Genomic DNA, 11,438 nt, shown 5'->3' with positions numbered 1-11,438 from the left:
CTCTCTCTCTCTCTCTCTCTCTCTGTTTTTTTTCTCTCTCTTGAAAATTGCATTATTATACTTTGATAGGTATTATATAAAAGTGTAAAACTATACTCTTGTGTGCAATATCAAGTAATAATTATTAATTATTATATTGTCTTCTATTCTTTTATTATTATTATTATTATTATTATTATTATTATTATTATTATTATTATTAATCGTTTATTATTAAATACTATTCGATATAAGTTCTTTATTTCATAACATTTCACGTAAATTCCTATTTATTCATTATCATCATAATTTCTTCTTTTCTTTCTTTCTTTCCTTCTTTCTTTCTTTCTTTTCGCTTTTCTTTCTGCTTTTCTTCGCTTTTAATATTATTTTTGTGGCGATTAATTAAAAACAGAATATAGAGAAATTTTCGCACGGAGAGGTAAAACGGCACTATCGTCGAAAGACCTGCGGTACATAATAATAAAATGTAATAAACGAAAGAGCATCGAGAATATCGGTAAAGCCAGGAAAGGAAGAGGGTTGAAGGGGGTTAATAACGCGGTAGATTCGCTAATTTGTGGTAGCTTGAATATTTTCAGCAACGAATATATATATATATATATATATATATATATATATATTATGCACATATATATATACATACATATACAACATATAACGATTTCTCGCTCACATAGATTTTCATATAAGTGAATATATTTAATAACGCGTATTGCAGCAGGCGGTAATGGCGGAGATTTCCAGGAATTTATCGAGATAATTTGCGTCGTTGCGTGGCCGAAAAATATCCCGGAGTATTGAGTAATTAATTAAATGCGGATTTAATTAATATTATTGTCTGCCATTTTCATGATAGTTCTATCTCTCTCTCTCTCTCTCTCTCTCTCTCTCTCTCTCTCTCTCTCTCTCTCTCTCTCTCTCTCTCTCTCTCTCTCTCTCTCTCTCTCTCTCTCTCTCTCTCTTCTATACGTATATATATATATATATATATACACAAGATATACTCATTGATCAAAGTTCAAAAGTTGAATATCCTTGACGATTACAAACCTAATTTCATTTTCCGATGTAGAAACAGGATAATACATAGGATTTTTGTAGTTATCAATTTCAATTTAGAACTATCACTTTTCGTTCATTTTATTCCAATCCGATATAATCTCTCTCTTTCTCTCTCTCTCTCTCTCTCTCTCACTCTCTTTCTGTATTCGTCGGTTTATTTAGCTATCCTATAGATATACGTTGTAAACATTGGTAGAGAACCAAAGGGAAAGGGTTCGAAAGCTTTACTACTGTATTTACCAACGATTTTCGACCGAATCATATATGTATATGAAATCGAAAACGCAATCGTTAAAAATTCCAATATATCAATATCGAATATATTCTATTTTACTCACTTATTTTCTCTTTCTCTCTCTCTCTCTCTCTCTCTCTGTTTCTGTTACTGAAAATTGTATGATAACGTATATGTAACCGTACTTTTGCTCTACATAAAATATAAACGATACATATATATATATATATTGTTTATATTTATATATATTTTATATATACATATAAAATATAAACGAGATATATATATATATATATATATCTTTTTAAATCTAATAAATACGAAGGATACATTCGACGTATTAACTTCGAAACGAATTTCGACAAATTTAAAACGCAAAATGGGAAACCTGTAATCCTGTGTCGTTACTATATCCTATAAAATTCATGAGAATCGTTAAGTATAATAACATCCCTTACAATAACGCTTATTGTTAACTTTATTTTCGTATCATTCGGTCGTTTCTGAACAGGGAGCGAAAGAGAGAAAGAGAGAGAGAGAGAGAGAGAGAAATAAAAGAAAAAGAAAAAAAAAAAAAAAGAAAGAAACCGCAGCAATATTTTCTTCAATAAACTTTTAGAATTTCCATGTGCAATTACCGTGAAAATGATATTCGTCGTTCTATCCGCAGACTAACCTAAACGAAACGGTAATGAGAATCTATTCTCATAGAGAGAGAGAAAGAGAAAGAGAGAGAAAGAAAAGCTGCGATTTTTATCGTTATTGGCATAGCTTTTTCTGAGCAAACAGAAAAGAGAGTGAAAGAGAGATACACACACACACACACACACACACACAGACAGATACACATATACACACACACATATACACATAAATATCCTAACTGCTCGCGCCCATTTGGCTCGCGTAATTTTGCGAATCTCTACTAATGCGCGTTCTTCGGTACAATTAAAACACTTTCCGGATGTCTCGTTTCCCGAATATATTCCCTACCATTGTGCAAATTATTATTATTATTATTATTATTATTATTATTATTATTATTATTATTATTATTATCGTTATTATTGTCACTACTATTATTATCGTCGGTACTTTAAAGGTCGAGTTGAGGGTTTTAGAAACGTTCGATTGATCTCCATTTAATGGCTTATTTTCTAGGTACTTATATAAATATATATGTGAATGTGTCTGTATATCTTTGTATATGTGTGTGTACATAGAGTGCAGTTCTAGTTTTAAATATATAGCTATATAAACAAACATCTCGTTTGTTTTTCCATCTCTATCTTTGCTCTTTTATTCGAAAAAGAGAAAGAGATTAAATATATAAATAGATAAATAGAGATAGACGCGGAGACAGAGAGAGAGATAGAGAGAGAGATAGATAGAGATAGAGAGAGATAGAGAGAAAGAGGGAGATTTAATCGTTTGAGATACTAATTACTAATTATCCAAACGATAATACCTCAGTAAGATTCTTCTTCTAACTAGTACGTATGTATGTGGGTGTGTATAGGTGTGTGTGTATTTATTATTAGCTCCTTTGACGAAAATGTCTGTTAACTTTATAAGCTGTCTCGAAAATCGAGAGTTTAATCGATAATCCTCTTTCGTTTCTCCTCTTACTATGCTCAATGTCTTCTCACGTAGTACCTGATTCAATATAATATTATAATCAAGGGTAAAAATTTAATGAATGGAAATATGAAAAATACGATTCAAAATAATAATATAAGTAATAATAATAATAGTAATAATAATATGAAAAGAAAAGAAATTGAATGGATCAATCGAGAGTTAGTAATTATTATTTTCTTTCAAACACGACGATCCTGTTGTTAAAATATAGAAAAAAATATATATATGTGTATTTGTAAAAAAAAAAAAAAAGAAAGAAGAATGAGAACAGAAAAATAGAAATAAAAATATGTTGTCGAATAAAATAAAGGATTTCGAATGTAAGTAATTCTGAAAAAAAAAAAGAGGAAGATGAATAGATAGGTAGATGTATAGATAGATAGAGATAGAGATATATAGAGAGAGAGAGAGATAGAAAACGAATACATATTCTCCAGCCATTAATGTGCCACTCTTTTCGTGTTTTAACGTTGCTCGAATATTTTATATCGTACACGCATACCATACGACGAAGCAGGCAGCAGACGCCACTCATCGATGTCGAATCTGTATAAAGAATTTATATTTTCGAGTACTATTGGCTTGCATTAAACGAACAGATAAAAAAAATATATATATATTTATATACATATATAGATATATAAAATTCGAAAAAAGTGGAAACACTTTTTATTTGTGTGCGTTCACGTGTATGTGTATATCATATATTTTAAATAGATAATAATAACATCTATATTATTATACTTACATATACATCTATAAATTGAAGAGTTTCTATCCGGCAATAAATTACAATAATGATAATAATAGTAATAATCGATCGGACAATTTCTTTTTTCTTTTTTAGTAAAATAGCGAGGTTATTTCGATTTTTTTCTTTTTTTTTTTTTTTTTTGTTTACTTTTGTATTTTTTCTAATCGTAACCATCGGTTCCTCTTTGTTTTTGTTTTTATTTTTATTAAAGCGCAATTTTTCGTTATCGAGGGTGTTCACTAGAAACAAGAGGTGTAAATAGCAAACAAATGGAAATAACATATACTAGTTCAAGCAGTATTCAAATTGAATTCTCTACCTCTTACAACAGAGAGAGAGAGAGAGAGAGAGTTACGCTCTTCGATAAATTACTATTTATGGCTAGTAACAATAACGAAATGTTTTACAACTATGGGATATTAGTTCGTCCTCGTAAAGATACTGCTTCAATTAAATAACCACACCGAACGATAATATTTATGTAGTTCTCGTTTATCGTTCACATTTCTAACGAACTACCAACGATGCCGAAGTATTACGCTTAAGCAAATTTGAAACCTATTTATCTCGAATCGTAATTAATAACTTAAAGTATTAACGAAGTCAAAAAGTGATCTTGCTTTGTTATCGACAAAAAAATAAGTCTCTGTGCTAATTATTATTATAATTATTATTACTAACGTAACTTATCGGCGACTAGAAGTTATATCTAATTTATGTTCGTGACTTTTATTTTTCTTTTTTTTCTTTTTTTTCTTTTTCTCAAATTATCAAAAGTAAGTGTATTAAAAAATTACGATTACCATTACACGATGGACCACTCTATATATTTCAATATATATAATATTTTTCTTCTTTTCTCGCGAATTTTGACAAACGAATGTCGAAAGAACTCGAATTATATTCATCAAATCTCCTTTTTTTGTTCTCTTCCATATCCTTTCTTTCCATCCCTTTCTCTCTCTCTCTTTCTCTCTCTCTCTCTCTCTCTCTCTCTCTCTCTCTCTCTCTCCTACTCCTACTTCTTCCATATATACCAAGCCATATTCGTTTCTGTTATTTTCTGCTAATTAATTTGCATGACGCGCGTATACCAACACAGACACGCACGTACACACATCACATCGCTCTATGTCGTTTCCATGCCGGAGGACAGACGGCGAGAAGTGAATAATCGAAAATCCCATAACTCCGATGATTTATAACGATCGACTAGCCTCGGTCACACATGAACGTTGGAAACGGCGAATGGCTCAAATATTTGCATTCGTGACATTAATTCGATCGGTGAACCCCCATCGACGCGTACGCGACATCATCGAGCGCATTCAACCATACACTAGCTCTCTCTTTCTCTCGATCATTCTCTCATACATAGAAACACACAAACAAACTGTCCTTGTCCTTTACTTACTCGTGTTTAACAAACAGATCGTAGCTTGTTAATAATATATAATTTGTAATTATAATTCATAGTTCGCAAATATCTATTTGATCATTCTTATTATTTCGATCATCTATTTTTTATTTCTCTTCCTAATTTTCTCTTTCTTTTTTTTTTTCTTTTTCTTTTCTTATCTCTTCTTTTTTGTATTGCCTGTATAATTTTATTACATAAATAATAATGTAGGCGCCAGTGATAACGACGATGATAACGAAATAATGATAATGATAATGATAATAGTAATTATATTTGTTAAGTACCTCTTTGATAATTGAAACGATGTGTCAGCAAATTTGTTCTTTTATTTCCATTTTTCTCTTCTTTCTTTCTATTTTTCCAATCGTACAAATAATGATAATGATAATGATAATGATAATGGTAATGTTAACGATAATGGTAACGATGACGAATGATTAACGTCAGTGATAGAAAATTTTTTTAATCGAAACTTCAAATTACCCCAATTTTCTCGTCTATATCATATACCATTTAGAATTCAACTAAACGAAATATTATTCTACAACGTCCGTCGTTCTCTCGTAATAACCTTTATAAATATTATTAATCTCGATACTATTTTACTAGAAACTATTTTACCAACATAATAATATAAAACAGATATGTGTGTGTGTGTGTGTGTGTGTGTGTGTAGATAGATGAAGTTAAAGACGATTATTTTTCTTTTTTTCCAAAATCAACATTACTTTCTTTTACGAATAATTTTTCCACACGTTCTATATTCATTATTTTACAAATTCATGGATCAAAAATAATAACAGATTTGTTTTATTATTTTACAGATATTCACACGTTTCGGAAAGGTCTTGAAGATCGTCACCTTCACGAAGAACAGTAAGTGTTGCGTTATCTATACGTATAATAGCATAGAGAGAAGGAGCATCATGTATATGTACATACATACATATATATATATATATATATATACGTATATACGTTTGTGTACATATATGCAGAAGGTTGTATATTCTATGTGTATTGAATGTGCACCTCGTACATACATGCACTTTGGCCTCTTACACGACTGACACGCGACGGCACTTTACTACTTTGCACTTCTCGTCGTCTATACGACGAGCGCTCTCGACACCGTTACAGCTTTCGTCCGTTCTCTCGTTTGCTATCGACCTCTCTTTCACTCTTTTCTCTCTCTCTCTCTCTTTCTCTCTTTTTCTTTTAAACAATTTCCAAGAATTTTCCTTTTTTTTTTCGTCTCTTTATCTCTCTCTCTCTCTCTCTCTCTCTCTCTCTCTCTCTCTGTCTTTCTCTCTACGTACCACGTATCTTTCTCTCGTTTGTACTATATATAAAATATACTTTTGATATTTACAAAAGATAGAAACGTACAAGAGATTTTCATTCGAGATTTACTTTAATTTTGTATAGAGAGAGAATTATTGTAAGCCGAGATAATTAATGAAGTTGTTTTTACTTGATCGATCGATCGAGAAAATTAATTATTATTTCTCATTAATTAATTAATCAATCGATAGATTGATTATTGATTAATTGTTTGTTCATTCGTTCATTCGTTCGTTTGTTCGTTCGTTCGTTCGTTCGTTCGTTCGTTCGTTCGTTCATTTGTTCGTTCGATGTAATATTTTTCTTCTCGATACGAAATGAATTTTTTCATAATCTTCGCGTTGAGCTAATTTTTTTGAACCGTTTTTACTTATTTATTAATATGTTATGCTACGTTAAAAGTAATAATTCCTAAAGAGAAATTTATAACGGAAGGAAAGAATTTTCGTATTTCTTCTACGTATTTCAGATGGACATTCTGTAGATTAAATTTATAAATGTGCCATGTGACTTTATAATAATTTATAAGAAGGAAATTAAAAAAGAGAAAGAATATTCCTACTTCTTTGTATTCAGACAGACATTTTATAAATTAAATTTATAAATATGGCATAACTAATAGTAATTTACAAAGGAGGAAATTGTTTTCCTTCTCTCTCTCTCTCTCTCTTTCTCTCTCTTTCTTTTTTCTTTTCCTTTTTTCTTTTTTTTTTTTTTGCACTAACAGAAACAATTTTCATATTCCACGTATTCGGACAAACTTTCTTCAAATAAAAATTAACAAACGTGTCTTTTTTAGCAAACGAAAAAAATTAATGAACGAGAAATAAATTTTTACATTTCCCTACGTATTCGAATAGTTCTTTTTTTTTGTTTTTTTTTTTTTTTTTTGTTTCCCCTCAAATAAATCGTTCACTCGTAAATTCGTGATACAACGAACAATAGTTAATAACGAGACAATTAAACGTACGGGAAATTAGAAATTTTTCAGTATATCCGTATACTAGTAACATTTTTTACATCTTGCATCGGACATGTGAATTCTATTTGTTGATAAAGTGATATAAAAAAAAGGAAGAAGAAAAATAAAGAAGAAGAAGAAGAAGAAGAAGAAAAAGAGGAGGAACAAAACCAGGAATAGAACTCAATTCGATTTTTTTTCTGAATCAACGTACGAAAAAGGGAGAGAGAGAGAGAGAGAGAGAGAGAGAGAGAGAGAGAGAGAGAGAGAGAGAGAGAGAAAGAAAGAGAGACAGACAAACAGACGAATAGACGTAGAAAAAGAAAGAGATAGAAAGAGGACGAGAGTATAGTATGAAATCACGTTATTATCGAGTTACGTAGGAATACGTAAAAGTTAATATTCTTGCCCGTCAGGTTTTTCCATTAGCAATATAGGCGTGAAAAAAGTCTGAGTCCGTAGTATGCGAGATAAAAAAAAGAAAAAGATAGAACGAGAGAAAGAGGGATAGAAATAGATGAAAGAGAAAATATGGATAGTTCAAGCGACCATATCTCTCTCAACATGTTGAAAATCGGTGCGAGACGGAAAAGAGGGCTTTCGGAACTGCATCCGTAGAATGTTCTCTACGAATTCATGCGTGTGACGTAGCCGAGACCAAGAGTGTTGTTCTCTTCTATTTTTCTCTTTCCCTGTGTGTGTGTGTGTGTGTGTGTGTGTGTGTGTGTCTATTTCTCTATCTCTATTTCCATCTATCTGTCTATCTCTTTCTCTCAATTTTCGATAAAATAACTCTCGAGTGAACCGCGATGAAAGTACGAAAGGAAAGAAAATTTATGGAACTCTATAATCAAAGCTTCTTGTTCTCATTCGATTGAAATAATTATTCTATTATAGTAATTAATAAATTAAATAACGGTATGAAACGTTTTCGTCGATATACTTTTCTCTCTCTCTCTCTCTCTCTTTCTCTCTCTCTATTTTCCACTTTCTCTTTCAATTTTTCTTTTTCTTTTTTTTGTAAAAATTTTGAAGGATAAGCAACTGATATTAATAATGATCTTGATGATTTTCGATATAACGGGATGATACTTGTTATTGTTATTATTTATTGAAAAATAAAATATCAACGTTTAGTAAGTTTGACGTTACTCGTACGATCATGCTTATCAATGTATCTCGAAGCGTGTTATATTCTCTCCTTCGACATTGCAAAACATTTAATAACGACGATGGTCCATGATCGTTCGAGATATATCGATAGGGTCGATCGTGCGAATGCAAAAGCTTTTACATCGGCCATATACCGTGAAATGAAATTTTTCGAATGGTCGATTTAACATCGTCCCTCTATAAAGTTTATCGCAAAATTCTGCTGAATACCACTATAGATATACAACACATATAGACATACACGTGTGTATATATATATGTGTGTGTGTGTGTATATATATGTATATCATGTTTGTGTCTATGTATATAAACTTGTCTATACCTATACATACAGACATACGTACATATGTACGTGTGTACATATGTATGTATGTGTATATATATATAATGTGTGTGTATATGGTATATACAAAAAAGGATACATAGAAACCATAGAAGGCGTGACATTTGATCCTCGTTATCGATAGTTTTCGTGAAATCTCGTATGCGATTGGTCATGAAATTCAAAAAAAAAAAAAAAAAAAGAAAAAGAAAAACATGAAATAGAAAAAAAATAGAAATAAAAACAAAATGAATTTGTTTCATAGTCAACCCAATCTATTCCGCAAATATCGATACCCCGATAATTTGAAGCTTCGTAGAAATTTCTTTGAAAATTTCGTTTTCATTGCTATTCCAATTTCCGGGCTATAATTCGTGGTATTTTCAAAATTTCATCGTTTCTCTCTTCCTCTCCCTCCCCCCCCCCCTCTCTCTCTCTCTCTCTTGTTCTTTTGCATCCAACAGAAATGGTTAAAGGATGAAAAATGAAAATATTCGTGTCATTATTGACTATTCATTTATCTTTCTCTCTCCCTCTCTTTTTGTATCTATCGAAAAATTCATTGTTCAGATGAAGCAGGAGAGAGAAAAAAAAGGTAAACGATAGATATAACGTGGACAGCACCATGAAATAGATCGTTATTCATTCTGATGGTTTCAAACAAAAGTTATATTTCGTGATCATACTGTCCATATTTATGTTTGTTTTTCACATTTATGGTTCCGAGCTATCACCATAGTACAAATTGTAACGTCAAAATAAAAATGTATACGTCACCGTTAAATTTACTTAACGATACTATCGAATGTTTTCTTTATTTTTACACTCTATCAGAAAGAAAAAAAAAAAAGAGAGAGAGAGAGAGATAGAGAGAAAGGAAAAGAGAGAAACAGAAACAGAAAGATAAAGAAAAAAGAAAGAGAAAACAAAATGGTCGAGTAAATAGGCAAAAGGGACAACTGATTTTACGAAACAAATTTTTTCCTCTCGTTAAACTTTATATTACACGCGTATATGCTCGAGGGGGTTTAAAGTCGGTAATATTCTATGGTAAAGGTAAAAGAAAGAAAGAAATAAAGAAATAGAGAGAGAGAGAGAGAGAGAGAGAGAGAGAGAGAGAGAGAGAGAGAGGAAAAGAGAAAAAGAGAAAAGAGAACGGAATCTCGCATTTTTCATTTCATTTAAAACGCATTCGTGAATGGATCCGAGCTTTTGTGTAAGCACGTTCGAAAATTAAATAACGTCGCCGCCGGCTAAAACTTTGTTCCATATCATTCGTGCACTGTTAATGGAATAATACAGGCGGGGAAAGGCGTCCTCCTCTTCCTCCTCCTCCTCCTCCTCCTCCTCTTTCTCCCCCTTTTACCCCTTCTTTATCCTCCCCCTCGTTGGTTTGGCGTATCATATTGTATAAGCGCGTTTAACTCTCTTTTCTCTATTCCAACCGTAGTCCCACTTCCTATATTGTATATCTGTGTATACAGATATATTTTTGTATATATGTGTGTGTATGTTATGTATATGCAGACGTAATGTATACACGTGTGTATGTATATATATATATATGTATGTATGTATGTATGTGTATGTATGTATATGTATGTATGTATATATATATATATGTACTTACGTATGTATTTCTCTCTCTCTCTCTCTCTTTCTTATAAACGAAGCAAAAGCAGTAGAAATAACGATATAATAAATTCCCCGTTAAAGCTCGCGACACGTCTCTTCGCAACGAAATCACCGGTACGAATGAATATCACGTGCCATATTATCTAACCTCGTCCTTCGTCCCTCCCTCCCTCCCTCCCTCCCTATCTATCTACTTCTCTACCTCTCTACCTCTCTTCGCCTTACACAATCAAAATACTAATTTCAAACGAGATCTTCTTTCAACTATTTTTAGTTACACTCGCGTTTCACTCTTAATATTTTTTATGATCGATCGATGGTTAATTGGTCTTTTTCTTTTTTATTTTTCTTTTCTTTTCTTTTTTTCGAAATATATATTTCAAGATCACTGACGTTGATACGATAGTAATGATTTTTCGTAAAATTTCTTTCTTTTTTTTTTGTTTTTTTTTTGTTTTTTTTTTCTTTCTTACATCTACGATTTGTTTTGTTATACAATGTACGATCGATAGGAGTGAAATGTTTTCATTCGAATAATTTACTTTATATACTTTATATATACATTTATATATTTTATAAATAAATAAAATAAAATAAAAAAAAGATATAGTTTCATCATACACACACACACACACACACACACACACACACACACACACACACACATACAGAATTTTTTGACGATATATATATATATATAGGAGAATAGTATTGATTTTCATAGTTGAATCTATATGTAACCACATTCATAAATCTCTAGAAAGAAATCCCCTAGTAGTCTCGACTTTAACAACCATTTTTCAAACATTCGTATCTCGTTGTTCGTTTAATATTCGAGAATCGATCTTTCGATCAGGTGGATTTTACAATTGGCCAGGTACAAGCTCT

At 31.2% G+C, this 11,438-nt stretch overlaps 1 protein-coding gene across 13 annotated transcripts in view; it reads left to right on the top strand.

Moving 5' to 3' along the window:
• Positions 1-11,438, top strand: part of LOC122633572 (polypyrimidine tract-binding protein 1) — a 305,402-nt gene that overhangs the window by 277,842 nt on the left and 16,122 nt on the right. For all 13 annotated transcript variants that reach the window (XM_043821596.1, XM_043821591.1, XM_043821593.1 and 10 more), the window contains one exon: positions 5,940-5,991. In XM_043821596.1, coding sequence (XP_043677531.1) covers positions 5,940-5,991 — 52 coding nt within the window. The remainder of the gene's footprint in view (positions 1-5,939; positions 5,992-11,438) is intronic.

The sequence above is a fragment of the Vespula pensylvanica genome, chromosome 12 (assembly GCF_014466175.1).
Source record: "Vespula pensylvanica isolate Volc-1 chromosome 12, ASM1446617v1, whole genome shotgun sequence".
Classification (NCBI taxonomy): Eukaryota; Metazoa; Arthropoda; class Insecta; order Hymenoptera; family Vespidae; genus Vespula; species Vespula pensylvanica.
Note: the sequence above shows the minus strand (reverse complement) of the source record. Positions and strands in the feature narration are given on the sequence as shown.